The 25,581-nt window shown below is 40.5% G+C and overlaps 1 protein-coding gene across 1 annotated transcript; it reads left to right on the top strand.

The window, feature by feature from the left end:
* Nucleotides 1–187: 187 nt before the first annotated feature.
* LOC121954020 (doublecortin domain-containing protein 2) lies at nucleotides 188–20,042 on the top strand. Its single transcript, XM_042501325.1, is given in 13 exon segments — nucleotides 188–640; nucleotides 642–682; nucleotides 2,301–2,349; nucleotides 2,694–2,770; nucleotides 2,918–3,049; nucleotides 3,678–3,833; nucleotides 3,951–3,999; nucleotides 7,592–7,721; nucleotides 10,918–11,018; nucleotides 12,604–12,732; nucleotides 15,634–15,703; nucleotides 17,748–17,802; nucleotides 19,920–20,042. Coding segments are annotated over 12 exon segments (1,197 nt in total). The 5' UTR covers nucleotides 188–394; the 3' UTR covers nucleotides 17,765–17,802; nucleotides 19,920–20,042.
* Nucleotides 20,043–25,581: the final 5,539 nt, after the last annotated feature.

Below are 25,581 nucleotides of genomic sequence, written 5' to 3' on the forward strand. Positions count from 1 at the left end.
AATAATAATAATAATAATAATAATAATAATAATAATTAATAATAATAATAAACAAATAAAATAATAAACAATAAAATAAAATAAAATAAGTTACATGTGATATGACCACTAATAGATGTATTTCCTCTGCTGGTTGCCAGGGAAACACTTGAGTTTTGGAACTAAACCATAAGTAGCCGTTAGTTAACGTTACACACCAACGGAAGAAACTAGCAAACAACAGCAGAGGCGGAGGATAGGTTTTCGTGAATGCTTCACCTCTCATGTGGAAGAATTGGTTTCCATATCAGATGCTTGCTCCAGTTACGTCTCCGGAGGATCAACACACCTGCCACTGACACATTTTGACACCAAGCGCCATTGCTGTTTGTTTGTTTGTTAGCTAACGTTAAGTATGCCGGCCGCAGTAGCAGGGAGAATTGATTTGCCACCGACCAGAACAATAACTGTCTACAGGAACGGAGACGCCTTTTTTCCTGGGAGAAAAATAGTTGTAAATCAGCGGCATTTGTCGACTTTTGACAACTTTTTGACCCTCCTGACCAAAGTGATGGAGGCTCCGTTTGGTGCCGTCAGGAGGCTGTACACTCCCAGCGAGGGCCGCAAAGTTCGGCGTTTGGACGACCTGAAGCATGGAAAGTGTGTATGTTGCAGCCGGAAACGAGCACTTCAAAAAGCTGGAGTAAGTGTAATACTGTGATGTGTGGCTCTCTCTGTGTGTTTGTGTGTTAAAGCAGGGAGGTCAGGTCACCGTAACCGAGGACGAGCCCTATCCTGGGCCCCGAAAATGTGCGTTTATCTCGGTCAGTAAGCTAACGTTCGCTGGGCTACTATGTGGGTTTTCTGTAATGTTTGCTTCTCTTGTTTGGTGGACATGTGACAGGGATGGTACTGGATAGCCGTTAACATATGTCAAAAAAAAAAAAAATCCTTAAAAATCAAACGTAAGGGTGTTAATAGCCTACATTTACAGATTCGTGTCTTTAGATTAAGTCTATATTTAGATTTGCAGTCTATTGCTGAGGCTTATTGTGGTAGTATTCTTATAAACCAGCTAGCATTTCACTTTTTATTTCACCTACAGCTGTAAAACCAGTATTTTATATGAAGTAGTATTATGAGGTCAAGAGGTGTCTTCCATCTGTTTTCATGTGTGAATAAAGACAATATGGCCCTCTGGGCACAGGCATGCAAAGGGCCCCACCACCTCACCTACAATTTTGTGTGTTGCTTTCTAGCTATTTTGTGTCTCCTTGTGATTGTTTTCTGCCTTTTTGGAGTTGTTGTTGTCTTATTTGGGAAATTTTGTGTCTCTTAGGTAATTTTGTGGGATTTTTGTGTTGTTTTGCGGTCATTAGGTGACTCCTTGTGGGTGTTGTGCATCTTGTTGTAGTCAGTTGTGTTTCTTTTAGGTATTTTTTTCATGTTTTTTTTGTTTTCTTGTTTTATGAGTCTTAGGCAATTTTGGGCTTTTTTTGTTGTTATCTTTGGCTTTATCATCATTTTGTGTTTTCTCATAGTTGCTTTGTGTCTTCTTGTTGTAGTCTGAGGTATTTTGTGTAGTCAGAGGTATTTTGTGTATTTTTTTAAATAAATGTTTTGTGCCTCAATGTACTCATTTTGTGTCTCCTTGTGGTTATTTTGTGTCTTTTTGTAGTTGATGGTGTGTCTTTGGGACAATTTTGTGTCTTATTTAGGTACTTTTGCATCTCCTTGGCCATTATGTGTGTTTTTTTTCAGTAATTTTGTATCTCCTTGTGGTTGTTATGCCTGTGTTTGTAATTCTTTCCTTGAAATATTTTTTGTACTTTTAATTGTTCTGTGTTGCTTTGTAGTGCTTTTGTGTCTCCTTGGGACTGTTTTATGACTTTTTGCTTTCATTTGGATCTTTATGAGATAATTCTGTATGTCTTTTAGGTGGTTTTGTGTACTATTGGGGTGTTATGTGTCACTTCGTTGGCATTTCATGAGTCATTGTGATTGTTAAGTGACTTTCAGTAGTCGTTTGCCTATTTTTGTAGTTATTTTGTGTGTCTTTGAAGTTGCTTGCATCTCAATTTTTGTGTTTCTTTCTGTACATTTTTAGTCTCTTCCTAGTCATCATGCCTACTTGTTAATTTAAGTGACATTTTGCAAGTGATGGTCAGGGGGCCCCCTGATACTTTGGGCCCCTGGGCCTGTGCCCATTCAGTATTATTATGCCCATCTTTATAGACCATGTAACTGTGTAGGTTTCACATGTACAGAACCTGAAGCCTGGGTTTGAGTCATTTACGTGATTTTTTTTAAATGTCTTCCAGCTATTGTTCAATAACAACCAAGAAGCCACCGAATAAGAAGAAAGAACAGGTAACTCCACTTTGTGTGTCTCTTCAGTTACATTTAAATAACTGAACTAAGTCTAACCTTTATTTTGGGTACGTTAATGCATCACTGTATTAAGGGTATGGAACCTTCTTTAGTGGGAGGTTGCAAGTGGCTGAAGCCTGAACCCTGACCCCTTACAGTGGTCTAAATGTCATTTACTGGTACAGTCACTGCACCAAGCAGTGATAATAATCAAAAGGAAGAGCTCTGTTATCACATAACATCAGATCTGGAATCAGCCACTAAAAAGATCTCATTCCTTCTTTACAATTCCTTACTCTACAGGGATATGTTTACTTTATAACCTCTACTTTTGAAATTTTCAGATCCAACCTGTTGTTCACAGCAGAATAGTAGTTTCTGCTCGCTGGAAGAAAACTGCCGACGAGTCTTGCACCATAAAGTGAGTATTGATTTTAAGCTGTATAAAAAGTTATCCTGAATGTACAAAGGTTCTTTGCTGTGTCATGTAGTTAAGAAATATTTCCCCCGTTTCCTTTTTAGAAATGAAATAACTGTTTGTGTCTTCCTTTTTTGTTGTGTTTCACAGTGTCTTGACCAATGGAGAAATCTTGGTTCCTCCAGCTCGAATACGAATCCCAAAGCATACTCTGAGAAGCTGGGAAAATGTTCTAGCCATGGTGACAGAGAAAGTGCGTCTGCGCACTGGCGCTGTGCACAGGTGATGTCTTATATCAGCACATTATGAACTCTTATAGTTTTAAATTAGTTATTTTTCAGCGAGTGCAAGCAAAGATACAACTTGTAGTATTTATATTATAAAAAACTACACTCTAAAGGATACATATTTTTGTTTTTTGTGTTTTAATTGTGAGACTCAAAACACAAATAATGTCTTTCATTGTGTTTTGCAATTTTTTTTTCTCAAAAACGTTGTACACTGCACAAATTTTAAGTTGTTGACAGTTAGCCAGTCACAGTACTGACAGTACTATCTTGATTCTCTGTAGAGTAACAGCTTCTGTAATATAGATTGGGGTAAATATGATTAGCGGAGGCTTTCCAGTCAGTTTTAAATGCAGCAACGTTTAGCAGAGCGGAAGGCTTTTTCTAATTAATTAGTGATTGGGAGCATGTCTGGTTGTGATGTGCTCACAGGAGATAATCTAAAACTGCTTGTTAGGCAAAAACTGCTTTGATGAATATTTAAAAACATGTGTTACCACTCAAATCATATTTGAGACATCTGTATATCTTTTATTATCCAAAACAGTGATATTTACAAGAATTGTTGAAACAAACATGAAACATTTCTCCAATTTGTGGCATTTCTTTATTTGTGTCCCCAGGCTTTGCACATTAGATGGACATCCTCTCTGTGGTCCCACTGAACTGGAGAACAACCAGTACTATGTCGCAGTTGGTGCAGAGAAGTTTAAAGATCTCCCATATGATCGTCACAAGACCTGCAAGGATTTAATCAAAGAAAACAACATGATCGAACGGTATGACACCTATGATTTGAAATAAGTCATATTTTAAATAAACACTGGATTCCTATTTTGATGTGAAAATGAAGGAGAAAATATGTAAATGTTGTTGTCCCCTTTTCTCCCCTGCAGCCAAGACATCCTGCCTACTATTAGAAAGACAAGACATCCGAAGGATGTGGTGAGTACTATTGCCTCAGAGTTTGGTGCAGTTTGCCATCTGGTTGTTCACTTTCTTGCAACATGCTCAATTGTTGTATTTTTTATATTTTTTTCCTTATGAATTCCCTCTGGTTTATTTCTGTAACACGTTGGTACTATCACAGTTGAAAAGCGTATCTTTGCACACACAGCATTTCAATTAACATTTCCCACATGTGAGACTTGTTGTGGGGGTGCAATTCGTTATGAAACAGCGCTATCATCAATCACTGTCTGCAGGAGGCATTGAGTTACCTTTGCTTTCCACTTTGATGGGTAATCCCCACAGAGAAAGGCTGGCCCACTTGATCAAGTGCAGTGAGCCTCATAGACAGATCATATGCACCAGGGGGACTTCACCGACTGAAAACAAAAAAAAATCTCTTATTCAAACCAGAACCGGGACAATTTGTATTGTGATTAAGTAGACAGTGAAGTGCTTTGAATCCATATGAGGTTTGCGCTGCTGTAGGCCCCAAGATGAACACCAAATCACACGGTGGAGATGAGAACATGCCCACTCAGCAAGTTGAGATGGAGATGCCCCCCCTTCTCCCGTGCGAGATGTGTCTGACATCTGATATTTCTAACCATGAAAGATGACAATGTGGTGGCAGATGCCAATTTTTTTCAGATGGAGAAAAATGCCCGATGCCTTATCTGTGGTGGACTCCCATTATATTCAGAAATACAATGAATATTTATTATTAATATATTAGAATATGTTAAGATTTCTTCATCTTATTCAAATCCATCCAATCATAAAACAATATATAGAGACCACACTGTTATAAAACTTTGCCTCACTGGGGTTCAGAAAACCTGAATCAACACAGCTCAGACCACACAGCCTGTGCTGTTCCACAGAGCACCATGGGGTGGAGACAAAGACAGAGCCATGGCTGTGTTTTGCATCCGCCAGCTCATTGTAGTATTAGTCATTCAGTGGACATAACGCTGCCGCATTTTACTCCCTTTGCCTCCACGTCTGAACCCTCATGAATTTGTAAACATGATTTGACCAGTTAATAAGGACCTTTCAGAGAGGGAAAAGACACATGTGACAAAAATTGCCCACTCTGTCTTGATCTGTCGCCTGTTTAGCTTACTGATTACACATACATTTATAGGGTCATGTCCGTCATTAATTTCAGTTTGACCTCACAAAACAACAGCAGTCTGGTTTGAAATGCCTGTAAAAAGATCCTTTAAACATGTCCACTGAGGCTGTGTAAAATGTAACCTTGCTCTTGCGACCTCGCTGCATGGGATCAGTGTTTGTCCTGTCCTGTCTGCACCAGCGGCAGAGCGTTTCTGCACTGGTGAATGGGACATCTGGTCCGGAGCAACCACTGAAGTCTAAACTGACGGCTCTGCAGAGTGTAATATTGAATCTCTCCAGCACACCATGTTCCCATCGGGAGCAAGCATATATGCTGAGTTAGGTGTTCACAGACATGATGAGGTAGAAACTTTTGAGGTAGACGTCGCATAGAGAGAAGATTAATAGGGGGAGAGGAATGCAAAAAGAAAAAGAATAATGATGTGCATCAAAGCAGAGTACTTTCATATTATAGTGATAATAATGAGCAGTGCAATTGTGCCTCACATGTACTTCACACCGAGCATCCTGTGAAAACAGCCCAGAAAGGCTGACTAAACCTTTAATAGCTGCACTCCCTGACATCAGCGATTACTTGCCGCTGCTCTCCATTTCTCTGCTGTTTCTGGATGATGTCATTGGTGAGGGGAAGTAGCAATGCCCCGTGGAAAACTATACCTCCTCACTGCTGCCAGCATGTCTGCTCACTGAGGACCTGGCCCTGGGAGTGGCTCCGGCTGATACCACAGCCAGTGTGGCTGGAGGCCGGTCGGCCCAATTGGTTGGGACCCTCGTTTTCCCCTGGCTATCATATCACAGTGTCCTCTTGTTGACTCCTGTTCTCTGCCACTTGAGAGGGCCACAGATTATTTGCGGCTCGGTCCCCCTGAGCCCCCTTCACACTAACTCCAGCACTCTCTCTCTCTTGGTCTCTCTCTCTCTGGGGCCTCCTGATACACACAGTTGTCTGCTCCCACAGGACATGGTACTGTAGATATGTAATGCAGAACGAGAGGCGAGATGACCTCAGCTTTTCCACAGCCGTGTTTCCAGTTGTGCTGCTACTTGTACTGTATTCTCCTGGCTCCGCAGAGCCCCTCGTCCTTTGCTTTCCGCTCCCTGAGTGAGACAGTCTTGATTTAACTTTGTTGATTTAAATAAGATCTATTTACATCTTCACCAGCAGGCTGTAAACACGCAAAACAAGCTGTTCAATTTTTGATTGCCCAGATGTATTTTGATTTTGAACTTTGTGGCGACGCTGTTTCACATCACTCACAGATGAATCGAGGTTACGGAAATTGGCGGCTCACCATCGCGACAGTGCCACTGCTCCTCCGTCTTTGATCTCGCACGGTTGTGTGGACACTGCAGCGATAAGAGTGTGAACTCTGTTTCAACTCTCCTTTCACTGAATATACCAGGCAAACTTCACTCTTCTTTTGTTGTTTTATTTTTCTCCCTCGGCCCACCAACGGCTGTAGAAATTCAAAAGAATATCAACAGACTTTGCCTCTGCATTAAAGAAAGCAAACAAGTGAAGAAACAACGCTGCCGGTCCCCAGAGGCCATGTTAGTGAGCTTGCAAACACCATTGCCAGAAGTGTATTCTGGTGGAAGCCTGAGATCACTACACTATCCCCGGAGCCAGCCCAGGGATCCAGCCAGGCAGCTGCAGTAAAGAGCACTGTAGCTGAAAAGAAACATTAAGTCTGCTCCATCCCGCTCTCTGTGTCTGTGTCTCTCATTCTCTGTAAGGGAGACATACCTCACCTTGCTACCTACAGAGGGGATGAGGAGCCTGTGAGGAGAAAATTGCCTTTTGTGGAAGCATTAATTCAGATGTGTACCCTGCTGTCTGAACATCACTCTGAACTCTCCCCACTGCTCTCACTCTCTTTTTCTCCCTCTTCCTCTCTCGCTCCTTCACTCTCCCACCATGCAACTAAGTCCCAAGCCTCCTTTTTTTTCCTCCCCTCTCCATCAATAACCTTCTGCCGTCTACTGCTGAAGAATAAGTTATTCCCTATGACTCCCTCCCTTTCCCTTTAAGCTTGTTTGGATTTTCATTGTTTGATCTGGCTTGATAAATAAGACAAATGCAGTTAGAAATTCATGGCTGCCCCATTTCATCAATAAATGATTAGTTTGCCACGCTCCCCAGTGATTGATAGGTTGTGCACGGGATGTATTGGAACCAGATGAATTCAATACAGTAGGAGTCACAGGGGAGCTACAAAGCATATCAGCTCATGAAAAATTGAGGCCAATGGAAAATGTAAAAAAGCATTGAGAAGAGAGGAGAAACAAGTTTTGCCCCGATGCGTTTTGTCTTTTTTTCTTCTTCTTCTTCTTCTTCCCCTCTTTACAAAACAACAGCAAAAAGTCGATGATGAATCACAGAGAAATCTGAGGAAATACGCCTTAATCTGTGCCCCTGTTTTCTCCTCTCTTTTGTCTCTTCATGTAGTTTGCTCACACAGGCTTTAGAGAGGACCTTGAGCACACAGCCAGGGGCCAGATGAAGAAACAAGCCAAACCGGAGAGAACCAAACAACAGAAGCAGGTGTCCAGAAGCCCAGTTCTCTTCTCAACAGGGGGTGAGCAGAGCAATTCTGTAGAAATATCTCTCTCCATCTCTCTCTCTCCAGCCCCCCGTCCTGAAAGTGTTTTTTTTCCCTCCACAACAGCTCCTTTCTCACCAAGATGATATGAAAAGTCTTGTTGGATTTTAAAGACAAATGTATATGTATCTGAATGTGTTTGGGTACAGTCTGTGCACAAGGCTACATGTGCAGGGCTGTATCTGAGCACACATGCAGACATATGCACTGTTAAACATTCTTCTGTGTGTATGTGAGGAGAATTGTGTGTGTTGGGAACATTTTTCTAACATTTGGCCAGTGAAGGAGCTTTCTTTGGATTTTCAACCTGCTCTTTTAAGTCAAAACAGAAGCCAGCTCCCTGCTCTTTTGAAAGAAACACCAGCATTTTCTGTGAATATTAAATAAAACAAGACCTCAAACACCGTCAAGGGGGCTTAAATCATAGATGAATTCAATCAGGCCATTTTGTTGCATATGTATCCAGAAAGCCTTGTTAACTATGTGGGGGGAAAACAAAATGCTCTAATTTTCTCCTGATGCGGGGGATCAAAATGGTAATAAGTTATTAATCACAAATAGCGCTGATGAAAGATCATAAAAGTGACAAAATACTTCTTCAAACTGATGGGTTTGAATGATGTAGCAATTGTGCTGTTTGAAAGTGATGCTGTGTTTTTATCATTAATACGCAGGGATTGTGTGTTTGTTTCCTCTATCCAATTATTCAGTAGTTGTTGTTTTCATGGTTGTTTGTTTTACCATCTGTGCACAGTAATACAGTGACTCATTCTGTGCTGTGGCACATATAACATGACATGAAATGCTAGCATTGATGAGTTAAATTTCACAGTTTGAAACTTGCCATCGTTTCATATCCATCCATCCATTTTTATCCACTTCTCCGGCCTGGTCGCAGGGGCAATAAGCTGAGCAAGGTGCTCCAGATGTTCCTCTCCCCAGCAAACTTTTCCAGATCCCTCTTGGTTATCTTTTAAGCTCAGCTGCATGTTCCATCAATAGAGACTGACCTCTGGTGGCTCTTCATGTGTAATAAATACAATACGTCCACAATACAACATACAGCTCCATATTAGTTTAATAGAAAGAGGAATGTTTTTATTTTTGACCTATGCGCTAAAACACCAATAATATTGGCAGATCCGATCCATCCGATCCAATCCGGTTTTTATTCACTTATCCGGGGCCTCACTGTGAGGCAGCAGACTGAGACTCCAGACATCCCCCCCAGCAGTGTTTTCCAGCTCCTCCTGGGGGATCCTGAGACATTCCCGAACCTGACGAGATAAATAATCCCCTTCAGTCCCCTCTTGGTCTATTGCTGAGTCTCTGACCAGTTGGGTGTGTGTAGAAAACCTCTAACAGGAGGCGCCAGGGAGGCACCATAATCAGAAGCCTAAACAAGGGGTCGACCGATATTGGTTTTTCAGGGCCAATATCGATACAGATTATTAGTACTTAATGAGACCGAAACCTGATATTTGGAACTGATTTGCATTTACATCAAAAATGAAATATTTCTGTCAAAATTTCGAATTTGGAATATAACAAACTCCAACACAACTTTGTTTAAATGCCTTTAGTTAGTGTTTAATCAGAACTTAAACTTTCAGTATCATGTACAACACTTTCCCTGCAACATTTTTTCAATAACATCATGTGAAACTGTAAGTAAAAAATGAATAAATAAAAATAACTGAGGTTTTGCAAAGTAAAAATTCCTCCCATGCTGACACTTTCTTTGCATGTATTGCAGACTGCCTTTGCTGGTGTTAGTTGAGTGTAATACGCCCACTTTTTCATTAATTAATTTTATAAGGGCTCATTAAAATAATATGCCAATGCAGATAATCAACAAAATGCCAAATATCGGCCCTGATAATCGGCCAGACTGATAATCTGTCGACTCCAAGCTTAAACCACCTAAACTAGCCCCTTAGGGAGCAGCGGTTCTACTCCAAGCTCCCTCTGCAAGTCTGAGCTCCTGATCCTATTTCTAAGGCTGAGCCCAGCCATCCTACTGAGGAAGCTAACTTCAGTCGCTTACATGCAATTTTTTTGCTTTCAGTCACTCATGATCACAGGTTAGGGTTGGAAGTAGATAGACTAGTATGTCGAGAGCTTTGCCCTCTGGCTCAGTTTTGTCTTTACCATGACAGTCTAGTGCATCCTCCATCACTGCTGAAACCACACCAACTTGGGGCAGTAACTCCCCCTCAACCCAGAGGAGGCAATCCACCCGTTTTTGCAAGTAAGATAGCTGACCTTCTTTAATAGAAGTGACTATTTGACTTTCTCTTGGTGTGCTCATAATGCTGCTGTTGTTTTCAGCCCAGAATGCTACATTTTGGACACTTAGTCATGTCTATAGTAATGCTTTCCTCCCACAAAATACTTAAAAATTTAGTTAAAAATCCTCAAAAAACTTTTTCTTTAAATCACCTCTTTGAACCCTTCATACAAGCCTTTGCTCTGAGTAGTGTTCACAAGCATCATCTGGTGCAGGATAAGAGTTTCTGGCGCGAGATTTCTTCCATCAGTTTGCCTTTTTCCCAACTAGAGTGAGATCCAAAAGTCTAATGCCTGAATGAAAAACATAATGAAGCTTACATGTTTTGTAGCTGTATAATTGCCTCTTTGAACTATTAACCATACATGTTTCTATACATTGTTCCTTTGTTTTTATCACTGATTAATCTACCATGCTTTGTTATTTATTATTTAAATGAAATTACTTTAGGCTATTGAAGTAGATTCAAGCTCAATAGTGTGTTTAATTATTCACATCCCACCCTGTCCAGCAGCCATAGACAAAAAGGAGTTTGTTTACAAGGAAAAACAGTGTGACGTTGTTGTATAAGCTATTCCCCACATGCATCAAGAGCAACCTGTCACTGTCAGGAACTAACCTTGGACTGGAAGTTCACGCTGGCTGGCCATATTCGTGGCAGGGTAGCTGTGGCTTTCTGTGGCCCTTTCGTCTGTGGGACCACTCTAAATAAATAAATGGCTTGACAGCGACATTGATCTCTAGTGAAGTTGAACAGGAGAGGCAAAGAGAGAGGGGCAGTGAGGGATGGAGGGGTGTGGAGAGGGGAGAGAATGAGTGTGCAGAAGAATGAGACGGTGGCTGCCAGCCGATGAGGTAATTGTGATTAATCACTTTTCTCAGAGGGCAGCGTGTTCAATGCAAAAAACAAAAGGAGTGAGATGGCAGGAGCGGCAGAGGTGCAGGAAGACGGCCAGTTGAAGGTGGACTTGCCTATTGATCAGGTAAAGCACAATCCCATACAGCTCTGCAACCTGGTGAGGTCTTTAGCATACAATCTTTGAACAGCTTGGTGCTACAGTATTTATCTGACAGGAAGTAAGAATTCATTCCGGTCTAAAAACACTATAATCAACATTACCATAAAAAAAATGAGTCAATTTAATGTTTCCATATTGTAAAAAGTCAGATTTCCATTTCTTTTAAAAGAATAAATAAATATAAAGCAGGTAAAAACTGAAATTATCAAAAAAGCTCAATCCACAGAGAAATACACACAGTCTGCATTCAGAAACTGTGCCTTTGAACAACCTGTTAGGATTTTTGTGAATTTGCGATGTCACAAATACTACAGATCGAATCACACTTTTTATTGACCATAACTTCCGGGTAGAAAACCTGTGTCACGTACGTACAATCAGAACAAAAATGGTGCTGAGCAAACTGCCTTAACTGATAAGTTTTAAGGCACCTAAAAAAAAGGCCTGCTAAAAACCATCAACATGCCATCGGTATCAGCTTAAGTATACACTATATTTAGGATATTTTCACTGCTTCCGAACGGCAGAGTTGCTGTTCTGCTGCTGCCTTGATCAGCTATTCTGTAAGGTAAAGTGGAGCAAATATTCAAATTGTGTACTCCACAACTGATATTGACTTTTTTTGTTAGCAAGCAACACAGTTTATAAAATGACAGAAACGTCAGGTCGGACCACAGTGTTTAACTCTTTATATGTTTATATCTTTATACATTACAGTTACAACAGAAAATGACAACATCAGCTCTCTCTTTTTAGTGTTGAGTGTCAGATTGGATGTACGAACACACCCTTAGTATTTCCAGTTGGAATGGTTTACAGTGTATCTGAATGACATCAGCTGACAGGAAGTAAACATGGACTCAAGTTGCATTATAATTCCAGTGACGAGAGAACTTTCTTGAAAGACAGAATTTACCATTACAGTGCCATATTCGTCATTTCCCTGCCTGCAATAGCGGTGCAGAGACACGAGGAGTGCAGATGTGGAAGACCAAGAGACAATGACCAATCAGAGCAGACTGGGCATTTTTTTGGAGAGGGGCTTAAAGAGATGGGTGCTGAAATGAAGGGTTTCAGACAGAAGGGGGAAACTGGTATATTCAGGCAGACAATGTGAGAAAACTTAAATGTTTTTTGAATGTTAAAGCATGGAAACATATTCTAGTGAAAACTTAAAATAAAAGTATGTACCTGAAAATGAGCATAATAAGGGACCTTTAAGTTCAGTATATGCTACTAATTGTACTCATGATAATTTTAGAGATTGTTGTCACAGTAAAAAAGTATAAAAGTTGATAAAAAAGTGTTTGCCACCAAAGCATCCTCTTTCCATTTTCCTCCCATCAAGCCTTAACCTTTATCTGTGTTTTTCAGCTTCAGAAAGAATCGAGAATATACTTCTAGTACCAGATAACATTTTTTGCCCAGAATAAAACTCATGAATGCTCAGTAGAACAAGTTGCATAAATATATAAATATTTAACAAAATCAATACACCAGTACAGAACAGTGTAAGCCAAGGGGGATGTTGTTTTTTCCCTCCTTGCAGGTTGAGGCCAAGATAGTTGACGAGGAGTATGAGGATGGGAGTTGTTCTGTGAGTCCCTGCAAGGCCTTCCTCCATGATTCAGACAGCTTGTGTCTGCAGAGGTCTTTGTCTGCAGGTCCCAGGAAGGATGTAAGTACCCTTATTATGAGTTCCATGTAGTTACTATTTCACGTTTAGTTCGTCTTTACTTTATTATTATGTCCAATTTTTTCATTTGCTCTCAGATTAGGTCATAAAAATGGTCTAACCAGCAATTATGGTGATCACTGTTTCCATAATTGCAAGAGCGCCACGTAGATGTGCTTGCAACAACTATACTTTTGTCTAATTTGTGTGGAAGCTGTTTTTCTGTCTCCATGGTTTTCTCTGTTTATTATGTACTGTGCGTTGACCAGTGCAGCCTTTCTTTAGGGCAAGGAGGCACAGGCATACTACTGTACAGATTTAAAAACACCTGAGCCCCAGGTGCAACTTTATGTAGTATTATAGAGTTTATAGAGCTTAGCTGTAGCCACAGATACTGAAGCATCAAGCTTAGAAAATACACAGAAGTGTGCATTTGTGATTAGAGTAGAGCCCCCTAACAGTATGTGGCTGCGTTTGATGTCTGCCCTTTACTCTGGTTTATGTTTGCAGTGATGAAGTAGGCCTGAGCTGTGTATACAGATGTTTTGCATGGATCCGTGGTTCCTAGAAATTACACTCATTTAAATACACTTATTTTTGCTCTAATAATCCTCGAGGGACAGCAATATGAAGCAGTGTAACTGTGATGAATGCGCACAATAGTTGGGTGATATTACTATTCCAAGCAATTTCATTCGGCTTTGAAATGAGAAGATATTGAGTCTTATTTAAGCAATCAATAACCTTGAACATTTTGTTTTAATGAAAACTATAATTTCAAGCAGTGGCAATTACACCATGGGGGAATGTTTTGGTGTGGTGATGGTTTTGCTGCCGTCTGCACTTTTGCAATAAAGATATTCTTATCGAGGTAATTATTGACTTCTTGGGGCCAGTTATGACCCCAGCTAAAGACCTCATCAATAGCTTAATTCATTACTTATCACTTTTAGTCATACAGGAAATGTTGCTGATTCAGATTGGCTATAGATTGCAGGGAGAGACCATTAGATAATGGAAAATAATAATAATAATCTGTGGTATGGACTCAGCTCCTTTTTGCAATTATCATATTGCCAAGCAGATTTTTGATTTATCAGAAGACTGACATAAGGAGGTGGTAGGATTTTTTGATGCAAGCTCTTTTAAAAATGTCATGCCAGGCCACAACTTAAAACAGATTGGGCTGCTGGTTTTAGGATGTCATCTAACCCTAAACTACGGAAAGTTCCAGTAGACATTCTACTTTACCAAACTTTTACTTTGCAGCAATTTTGTTAAATGTTCATTCATGTTTTATTGATGATTCCAGTATATTCAGAAAAGTTGTCATAAGACAAGAACGAATGATGCTGCAGGTGAGACTTTCCAAAATTAAAGTCTAACCCCACTGATGCATGCTCTCTTATTTTCCCTTTGAGGCCAAACAGACTGTCGCTGTCTCGATGCCGGCAACCCCATCATTTAAAGGGCTGTGAATAGTAATAAGGGATAACTGCTATGACTCATACTTTGAGCTGAGTTCGGACAGATTTCCTCCCACTCCAGCGCTCATATGTGCTTGCGAAAAGCCCCCGTGCACTCCGTATATGTGCATGTATATAGTAGATATTGATGACCAAATTCAATTACATGATTACATTTTCAGCCGAAGCTTTAAATGATTTATTGCATTGAATTTAAATAGTGAATACATTTACAGACAGTGCACCGGTGAGGCAGTTGTGTGCACGCGATATTGACCTGTGTGGTCCAGGCCAAATAAAGAATAACGAGATTCAGCATCTCTGCCAAGTGGAGATGTCCGCTGGGAGTGAAGGCAGGCTATCTCAGTGGAAGAGAGCGAAGGATGGCGGGCTGGAGCCTGATGCACATTTATCAAAGCTTTTCTTATAATCACTTGACTGACTTTTGTTGGGCTTTCTGAAGGTTGGGTTTTCCTTTAGACTGCACTCTGTTAAGGAGTTGATTGATTTCATGAGGGGCGACTCTGTCTATGTTGTAGATGTCATACACTTTGAGGAAATGTGGACAAGGGTAGATTTGTACTCACTGGTGCGGCATTGTGTTTACAACTATCATTTGTTTTGATTTAACAATATTGGCTGATTTATCAACCAGTGAGCTAAGCATTTTTTCTTAATTAATATTGTTAGAAATGCCAATACGACTAGGGATGTTTGATCAATTGTCTTCCTCTTCTTAAGAATTTTGTGATAAAAAATCGAATCTTTATTGAGCGCTGCATTGATCCATTCCTTTCCTTTTCCAATGCGAGTCCATTTCATTTGTCTTTCAGCTGTTTTTCTGCGCTCCTATTCCATGGAGCTTAGGTTAGCCATTTCAAAGGCCTTATTCTCCCCATGCAAGGTCAACTATAATCAACTGGAGACAATGTCACCGCCTTGCATTTTCAGAGAGCTAGGCAGAGGAAGACGACTCCTCTGGGCTTTTAAGGACCTACTGCATTATACCATTCAATTACTGTTCATTAGACAGTGTACAGCCATTAATCAGACTGAGATGTTCTGCTAGTCCTCAGCGGGGACAATGAACTGGGGAAATTTATTCTGGTTTCCTGTCTGAGCTGCTGTTTAGTGGCAAGGAGAGAGATGACACTTTGGAATGCGCTGAAGCTTTCAGTAAAGAGACATCCTAAACTGAGCTGCTACTCTACTTTCTGTATCTTTTTTTTCCCAGTGAAGTTCTCTGCTTCATGCAGCCTTGTCTTTGAATTTTTTGAGATACATGGGCTTTGTCAGAGATTTATTGCATATGTGGGAGAGTATTACGAATCTGATATATCACTAAAAGGGGAGAAAGCTGACAGATTTACCGATTAGAGCTGCATATGCATTGAATATGACTAGATGATGATATGAGAAACTGATTTATGTTTTCCAGGAGGCTAAAGGCTGGGATGTGTGTTCCAGGTTCCACAGAATACAGTCACGGGTGTCCCGCTTTTTCAAGGGTAGGTTCATCAAAGCATAAAGCCTGATAGTAGCTCACTGGCGGCAGCGGTGGCGGCCCCCGCGTTCCCCTCCACGGCACCTAATGCACCCATAAAGAGACCACTAATACACTCTGCATTACCAGTTCCCCCCTCACATTGCATGTCACCGGATCTGCAACCACCTCTCAACATCTGGGAGAGCTTTACGCCATGCTTTATGGAGACCATCTGGTTGAGTGGGTTTTTTTGCCTCCCCAATCTCAGATGACTTATTCTAGTATTAAAGACACCTGCGCATCAAGGTGTGCCATGCTGAGAGCCTGGGATTATTCACCCCTCTTTATATTTCCCATGTCGTTTGTAATTTGGAACCACTCAGACAGAATGAGAGGGATATGTACCTTGTTACTATGAAAATCCATTTCTTTCCCCCTCCCTGACTTCTTATTCTAACTAGAATTGCATGGTCTGACTTTTATTTGATTGATCTAGAGAAGAACACATCTGACAAAATACAAAATAAGTGCTATACACATTTGATTATGGGGGTAAAAAAAAGAAGATAACATAGTGTTAAAACAAACCAAAGCAATGATGCAAGCTTGACATTCTCCTTTGTTGAGGGAATATGCCTTTCAGCTGGTTCGGGCAATTTCATTGTAATTGCCCACAAAACATAGGCTTTGGTAGTGAGGCATTCTCAATTGTTCCTTGTGAAAATTCCAAAGCTGGCTAAATGGAGCGGGATGTGAATCCCTGCACGTGGTTATCACTGTCTGCCCTTCAATCTGAGGTTCGCCCTGTCAGTGTGACACCAGAAAAATCACTGCATCCTGCGTTAACAGCAGGCTCCCCACCACACTCACGTGTTGTCCATGCTATCATAAAAGTACACAAATACATGTGCAGGCACATATGCGCAGAGTTACCTAACAGAAAGCACTTCACAGCAAGTGTTTCTCTCATACACGTGCATGATTTTCGTGTATGTACGTGCATTCTCTTTCAATTATCCTCATATTGATAGCACCAGAGGTTGAGATGCAGCTTCATACAATCTTGTCCTGGCTCTGATTTCCCTGCAGAATATCAATGGACACTGTAGGGGGCATTTGAAATAAATCACAGCACATTATTGCTTGCAGACTCCAGGCCCACATACTCATTTTTCTGTCCTATCACATTATATTGTTGTTGCTGTTTATGAATGGTTCTGCATCATTCATGCCTCACATTCCCTGGCTGTCACAGTGGATCTGCAGATGACACAGATGCAAAGCTTAACAGGAGACTCAGAGCCTTAGTGGAAGGGAAGTGGGATGTGAAAGGAAATGCAAGCTATCTCTAGCCGAATCAAACCTGCCTGCCACCTGCTTTGCATCAAAATGTCAATATCTGTGCCGGTTTTTATCACTGAAAGGAGTTTGTCAGCTGAGTGAAAAAGGAAGCCCTTTTCTGGAAGCAAATCTACCATTAAAGTACTTCCTTTGCCTCCTTCATATGCTTTACTGGGGGTGTTCCGCCTATACTTCCATGCATAAAAACAAGACATACCACTGGGTTCAGTTTGGCTGAGATTCTCCTTCAAAAGTTATTGGCACCATGTAAAATGGCCTTGTAATTTACGAGAACTGTTAGGGCCTCTGACAGAAGTTGTAAAGCATCTTGACTGATTGGGGAGATATGAGATGTGTGCAGTCATGGCACATTGTCGCCTATATGTGCGCAAGACACGCAGAGTTGCATGGCTTGCTCTGTCACAGATAAATTACTCCACACAGTCAAATTAAGTTGTTGTAAATCACCCCGTGGACCCGAGACTAGTCCTGAGTGACGACCTTTACGCCTATTTGACTTTAAGTCTTATTTATGTTAATCACATCTGTATTATACCGACAGTAAAATTGTGTCATATCCTAAAAGGTCATTGTTTTGCAGTGCAGCATATGACAGGGACAGAAAAACACACTGGTTTTGTTTGTTACTGATCGTAAGAAGACTTGAGATGATGGTTTTACTCTTAATGTTTACAAATTTTCTTTTTATCTTTTCTTTTTTGCAGGAAAAGTGAAACCTTAACCCTCATAACTTTGATCGGCATGGCATTCATTCACAAGGTATGTACCATACAAATGATGAAATCAAATATCTCTTGGATTTCAAAGTATAGAGGATTTACTAAGAACAACTATGTATAGATTCATACGAAAGTAATCCTTTTTAATCACCACTTATGACCCACTAGAAGGGTGTGACAGTGTATTTATCTGCTGAGACCCCACCGTCTGCCTGACTTTCCTTTGGTCAAACTTAGGTTGTGACATCAGATGACCAAAATTCAGTGTCTTGCTAATTTGACGTGGAATACTAACCTTAGATTATATTTTATTGTTTTTAAGTTATGTCATTATATAACCGAAAGCCAATGTCTGGAAAATGTCAGAATTGTTAATGTTCACTTGTGAAATATGAGGTTGGTAGAAATTCAAAATATCATCAACCCTATTTTCATTTTGACCAGAATTTAGCATCTGTCAAATGTCTTTCTGACATCATATCGACATCCTCTGCCAGCTGAGTTATTATGCCTCCATGCTGGCAATATTTGTGGCTGGAGGAATTCAGTTTTCCGGTTTTCTGTCTATTCCATTCGCATGAATATGATATCTTTTCTTAATTTTTTATGAATTTAGCGCAAACGTCTAGTTGGACTTAAGAATTAACTGAATTGGTGACACTAATTTCGGTGTCCAATTTGAAACTGTGCTGATTTTATAGATCCTCTGCATTGCTGAGGAGAAAATGTTTGTGAAGCATCCATGTTTTCACACACACGGATGTAAACTGTAAGTGCAACTTGACTGGTCACAGAGGCAAGGTGGTAGTTTAGGATTTCTTTTCTTTTTTGTTGTTAACTGTGGGGCGTTCCTGAGTGCAGCATGCAGGTGAGGTCAGGACTTTATAAAAAGGTTGCGACCAGGTGGTTAACCACTGCAAGCTTTCAAGAGGAAGCTATAAAAATCATGTAAACAACACTTTAAAAAATGCAAAAATATAATGTGGTGAAACACCAAGCTGAGTGATTTTGGAGTTGGCTTTCACTTTTACTTTTGCTAGCGATACTGTTTACTAACAGTAACCAATAATTCCTGTGTAGTACACCTGCCTTTAACTTGTATTCTCATATGCATCAAGCACAATGCAGTGTGTAGTAGAGCTCCATATAAAGCACTGCAGTGTTCAGCAACCATATGGGGATACAGCATGTGCCATGTTATTATTGTAACAACTTGCGAGCTGTACAGATGCTTGGTGTGGATATTAAGTGCTTATGAAATCCCTCCACAAAGAGCTTCATGATATTTACAGCACTTAAGTAATCTCGTGTTCTAAGGATGTTAGTCTACTACAGTACGTGTTATGATACAGAATACATATTTATCCTCCAGTTCATTTACCCATCCTTGTAAAGCAAATGGTATCCTTGGGGTAGTCTTCACTAAGGGAGAATGAAACCCTTTGTTAACCACAGTAAAGTTGAAGGAAAATGTATGCTTTTCTTCCCATTCATCATATACATGTGATGAAAGCCCTTCAAACGACAGCAGCTCCCAATAGCAATAAGTTTCTTCTTCTTTCCCTCATTCTTTTTTTTTTACATTTACATGGTGAGAAATAATAAGTTCTCAAGACTGTGTGTTGAAAATCAGCCATTGTGATGTGAGAGAGGCGTCTGCGTGTGATCTCTGCTGCACTCGACACGACAGGCTCTGTGAAGTGCACCACTGCCCAGTTACACATTAGCTTTGATTGCCAGTTTGTTCTGCGTGGAGCTCGTATAGCTTTGAACTGCATCTCAAGATGAAAGCCAACCTTGTCCACACAGTGTGTCCACTGTGGACCGCTGCTGTTGCTTATTTGCTTCAGGCACCATCAAGGGTTTCGGGGCTATTCTTTTTTCTATAGTTCTTTACCATGCTGGGGATGAGCATTATGTATAATTTATCATACAATACATCCCGAGACAGCACCACGTCTCTTCTCCATTTTAATTTAATGGCCCTTCTTTCTTCGAGCATCTTGTGTTGACTGTGGTCAATGTATGATACCACTAAGGTATGTCTTTGTTGTGTCCAGCAGAAACACTTTGATATTAGGGGTTCCCATGGTGAAAGATCACCACTCAGTGCTTATCTCTCCCTCTCTCTCTCTCTCCTTCTCGACTGAGCAACAGAATAGTGTCAGACTGCTGAGGACCAGACGTCCTTGTTCTCTTCCGTCTCCAGAAGCCAGCTGCTCATGTATAAGATGAAACAGTGTTATAAACCAAATAAAAATGTCTTGCCTCTTGACAGCCCCACCGTGAATATATGGCCTCTTATTTCAGTGAATATATTGCATAATTATGTATGGTTATGAATATTACATGGAGCCTCACACTGAGTGCATGGTAAGATGCCTAATTGCGGAGTTTAATTATTAAGAAGCAAAGGTCCTGAGCGGGTTTTGTGAGAAGCACTTTTGATAAATTATTTTTTGCAGTTTTCTGATGAATTATTTTGGGGGCTTGTGTCTAATCAGCAGGCGTAGTGGACGGCGTAACTGCTCTTGAGAGAGACTTATCTTCCCATGGAGAGGAATTACTATGCTGATTAAATCCACTGAAATCAACTAATAACTTAATGATATTGGAGTGGATCAAAAGAATGAATCATCGCCTCTCATAGTGGTGGCTATGAAGAACACAAGGGCACAGTGATGGGTGGAATGAGGGCTGTTGCTGTTGACCTCGGGGCACAGCTTTAATATTTCTGTGTAACATGAGGGAGGGAAAGAGAGCGTGTGTGATGGTATGTACTAAAGCAAACCAAAGCACCTCATACTAAACACAGTGTAGTCGTGCTTTACTTTATACTTCACATGAAGCACTTCAAGGAAAAAGTCCAGAGAGGCTGACTAAACAAGGAATAATAAACTAGATCTCCCTCAAGTACTGCCAAAGCCACTAGACACAGCTGCTTGTATAACTACAGTGCTATTGCTCCTGCCGCTTCTTCCTCTCCAGCATGTACCATAACTGAGGCACCCACACATAAAAATATTCCTCCCTAGTTATGTATTCAGTTCAAGTGCACTTAGTATGCAGAAAAGTTTAAGGCTTGACCTCGGTTTTGCGTCGAAAGAAATTTGAAAATGAATAAAACAGGCCTCTCTGCATGTTACTTCAAATATAGAACTTGCGCACATGATGTAGTCTTCCATAAAAGCTAATGGCTGCAATGCAGACAATAAGAATCATTGACCCACTTAATCGCAGTTCTGTGTCACGCTGTGACAGTGCGAAAGTTAGTTCACCACAACTGTAGGATCAAACGCAGGGTAATAGCAGGGCTCCTTCCTACAAAATGCATGTCGGTCTAGCACTTGTGAAATGCTAGTTGAGCTGCTTTTTTCACCAGCCGGCACAAATATGTGAATTATTGAGTGATATTGATGTGAGGATCACCTTGGTGGATCTAGCAGTTGTTTGCTTTAGAAGTCTCCTGTGGAGGGCAGGAGTCTGGCCATCTGTCAATAACATGTCAGTTGTCCCACACGGCGGCAGCCACTCTGACCAGCTCAAACGCTTCAGCAAGCAGCCGAACAATTGTTCTCAACATGATGTCAAATCAGCCTTTCTGCTCTGAAAGGAGTCTTAAAGCTGAAGTGGTTCAGGTCTGTTTCAGTCCGGGGTCCTTAAAGTTGGAAATCATGGGCACAGCCTAATTCTGTAGTCTTGCTGTGATATGATTACAGTGATAAAAAAATGACGTCTACTCCATAGCACTCAAAATAATGGTTGATGCATGAGAGAACATTTCTTTTTTTTTAACTTTTTCGAGGTGAACTAACCTCAAACACCTCTTTTACAGCAAATATTTCTACAAGCCATTGGGCAGCTTTTGTGCAGTTAAGCAAGTTCAGGTTCAGTGCCTTGCTCAAGGGCACAAAGTGGCTGTTATGTAAGTTTTATAGGGCATTACAGTCACAGCCTGAATTGGACAAAAGTGCCTATGAACTTTTGTGTGTTGTGTAAGTGAAATGAAAATTGTCATGAAGGTCATTTTATACAGAGGTCTCTACATGCCTTGAGACCTGTATTGAGCCTCCTCGCAGGCGAGATGGACAGGTGGTGTTATAAAAAGACTTTTTTGCCACTGACATCATCCAGAGCCACCAGGAGACCACTTTTCTCTCTCTCTCTCTCTCTCTCTCTCTCACTCTCACTCTCACTCTCACTCTCTCTCTCTCTCTCTCTCTCTCTCTCTCTCTCTCTCTCTCTCTCTCTCTCTCTCTCTCTCTCTCTCTCTCTCACTCTCACTCTCTCTCTCTCTCTCTCTCTCTCTCTCTCTCTCTCACTCTCACTCTCACTCTCTCTCTCTCTCTGTTCCAGCCTGGTAGCTGCCCACTGTCTGAAGCTAATGGCTGGAAGCACAGCTAAAAGCTCTCAGTGTGATAAGGTAATGTGGAGTCAGACAGAGGAGAGAGAGAGAGTGGTGGGGGAGAAGAGTGCTATATCCGTGAGACCATATATACTGATTATACAGTGATGAGGAAACGGTCTAAAAATAAAAAACAAATGGAGAATGCTCGATGATATCACTGCACCCAGATTGCTGACTGCAGTGTTTGCAGTCATATCCAGATGGTTATGAAGCGGGGATGACGGTGGGAGCCGAGACTTACTGCTGTCCTCTCTACTGACCTTGCTGATGTCATGCTTGAAAAAATAAAAGAGTACCAATCTGTTTATGCATATACGTAACATTATGAGCAAAAGTGAGATTATAAAATTGAAAACATTCTCTTTAGTTTCCTTCTGTTTCTACTTTTATCTGTCGCAGTTTGTAAAATTAAGCCTGAATAGTAGGGTTTGGGGAAAGCTGAAACAGCATAGTATTGCAGGGAAATTTGTTTTTGAGAAACAAACGCCAAGTATTGACTATTTAATGATATATAGTTATTAGTAATGCAAATAGAAATCAAACTTTTGGTATCTTGCAGGAATAATAGAATCAAATGTTTTTTCAGCCCACTAGACACATTTTGCAGCAATAAAAGTTATTGAAGATAGATGAACATGAAACTTTATTCTATTTATGTTGTATTAGATAAAACAGATGTTGACAAAAGTTTACTTTAGGGACATAATTAACAGTTAAAAAATGGTGTGAATCAAAGTATTTAGCAATATATGTTATGGCAATACTCAGCATATTAAAAGGTGTCTAAAATCGCAAATAATATTGGATCATGACTTAAGTATCGTGATAATCTGTCATCGTGGGGTCTCTAATGATTCCCACCCTGACTGAAAAGTAAATTTAGCTTATTCATTTAGTAATGTTTAAGCTTCCCACTGACAGCCTGCTGTTTTTTTGCACTGTGGGTGTTAAAGGTAACCTTTCATGCTTTTCTTTATTTGGGTCATATATTTAATGTTACAATGTTGGATGTTCATAGTAAATGTGGCCAGAGTTTCAAAGAATGACATAAATGTATGCAAAAACCTCAGTTTTGCATGTTTCTTCTACTTTAGCTACAAGACGACATCATATTGTGACAGAGTTGTTTATGTCATCATCTGCTCCAGGCACGCTACTGTTTTCACTGTGTTTAGGTTTATGCAGCCTACATTGCTACAAGAAGCTACATGCATTTAAAGAGTGAAAAAGCTGCTACAGTCATTCCCTGGCTGCAAGTACACTGCTACATGTCGCTAATGTCAGGGAAAAATGCAGTCTTTTTCGCAGGTGTTGTAAACTCCCCGGTTTTGGATCATATTCCCATTGGAATATGACTGGTTGTGTTTAGAAGAATGCCAAACCCCTTTATCCCCCATAAACCAAGCTCCGCACCATGGGAGATTGGGCCTTTTCCTCAGCTGCCCCTCGTCTGTGGAACTTTCTTCCAGACCACCTGAGGGCCCCACAGACAGTTGATTTTTGTTGTTGTTGTTTTTTTTGTTTTTTTTTTTTTTAAAAAAAGGCTTAAAACTTTTTCTTTTTCTACTACAGTGTTTATTTGCTCTCATGCTTGTTTTGTGTTATGCTCTGTTTTTACTCTTTACTCTACATTTATCACTTTGAGATTTGCTTCAAATGAAAACTCAATATTATTATTATCATTATTATTAGTAGTAGTAGTATTTATAAGAAACTTTCATTGGTGATTTTAACAGAGGAAATTCACAGTAATTCCCTGGCTGCAAGCACACTGCCGCACGTAGCTACATGCTACTGTCAGGGACACATGTAATCTGGGTTACCAGTGTTGAAGATTTCCCCTTGATTTTGGATCATATTCCTGCTGGAACATGTCAGTTTGTGTTTAGAGGCTGTTAGTAGTGATTTTTAATGCTAGAAAGTGCCTCTTTTCTCTATTAGTGTAATTTCCCGATTGCAGTGATGTTGCAGAGATGGGTACGAGCTGCTGACCAATTTGAGCACACGGAGGTTTATCCAGAGGCAGGGTTAAAGGGACAGGCGCTGAAACGGAGTGTCTCAGACAGGGTAAACACAGGTGTTTCAGCAAAGACAGCATGAGGAAAATAAAGTGTCTTGACCATTAAAGCGTGTAAACATGTTCTCGTAGAAACCCAAAATACAAGTTTGAACCTGATAATGAGCATAACTGGTCCCTTTAATGTCCACTCCAGGCTTTGTACATCTGCTCATAATCACTGCATCACAAGAGGTAACACTTTCATGTTGTGCTTGTGTAATTTTTTCAGCCTTCACTGTCTGCAGATGGTGCCACCAGTCTAGATTAATGTTAAAGCAACTGCCTCCTTCTTTCTACTCTCACCTTGTCTTCACTCATTTACTCCTTTGCAGCTCCTGTCCAACACCAACACTGTGCACACACACATACAAGTACAAATTTGTTTTTTTGCCTCAGTTTTTTTCCCTACTGTTTCCTTTGCTCTACCCTTCTTACAACCTCTCTCCGTCTCTTTCTCTCTCCACCCCCTTGTTTTCCTTTATCTGTTCCCAGTCTGGCTTGTCCTTAGTAAGATGGATGTGTGCATTCCCAGGGCAGATGGCCCTGTTGTTACTCTGTGTACTCGGCTCACACTCTAACACCCGGCCTGCTTGTCTGGCCTGACGGGCCATTGCCTGGGGAAAGGAATCTACTTCTACACCGTGCAGCAAACATGCGTGTTGTGTGGCTAACCGCATGGGTGCTCGCACCTTTTTTTGAAAGGGAGTAGACTCCAGCAGACTGTGTGCCAGATACACAGATGGGTTCTTTCTTTAAGGATCACACGTTTTGTTGTAGGAACACTTCAATATATATACATTAATTTGCATAAGGAGTCCTTTATTTTGCTGACATTTACTTGTTATGTGGATACAACATGATATATCCAATGTATTTAGATCCAAAGAAGCAGATTTTAAAGAAATAAAATCAGCCCAGACAACCATGTCTTCATGTCAATATCAATTTCAGGATCTTGATCTTCTGGAGACTTTTAAACCACATTTAATTAACTCAAACCAACAGTGTTTGGCCAGTTTTAAAGATTCCTCCAATTATTGATCAGAAATGCAACTTTGAGGACTCAATATTTTCTGTCAGCTGTTTAATGTAACCAATTCCAATGCAGGAAAGGCCATAGGCATTTACTTTCCTATGGTTTCCATGCAGTGTTATATATATTAATTTACTAATATTTACTAATACTAAACAATCATCATGAATTTAAGAAAACAGGGATTGCATTGAACAACACCAAACCAAAACATGACATTACAAACTCTCACACAACTCATACTGTATATGATGCTCACAAACATGCATATTTACTAAAACCATACTATTTAAATATCTAAGTACAAATAGTCTCATGC

This window comes from Plectropomus leopardus, chromosome 14, assembly GCF_008729295.1.
Source record: "Plectropomus leopardus isolate mb chromosome 14, YSFRI_Pleo_2.0, whole genome shotgun sequence".
Lineage (NCBI taxonomy): Eukaryota > Metazoa > Chordata > Actinopteri > Perciformes > Serranidae > Plectropomus > Plectropomus leopardus.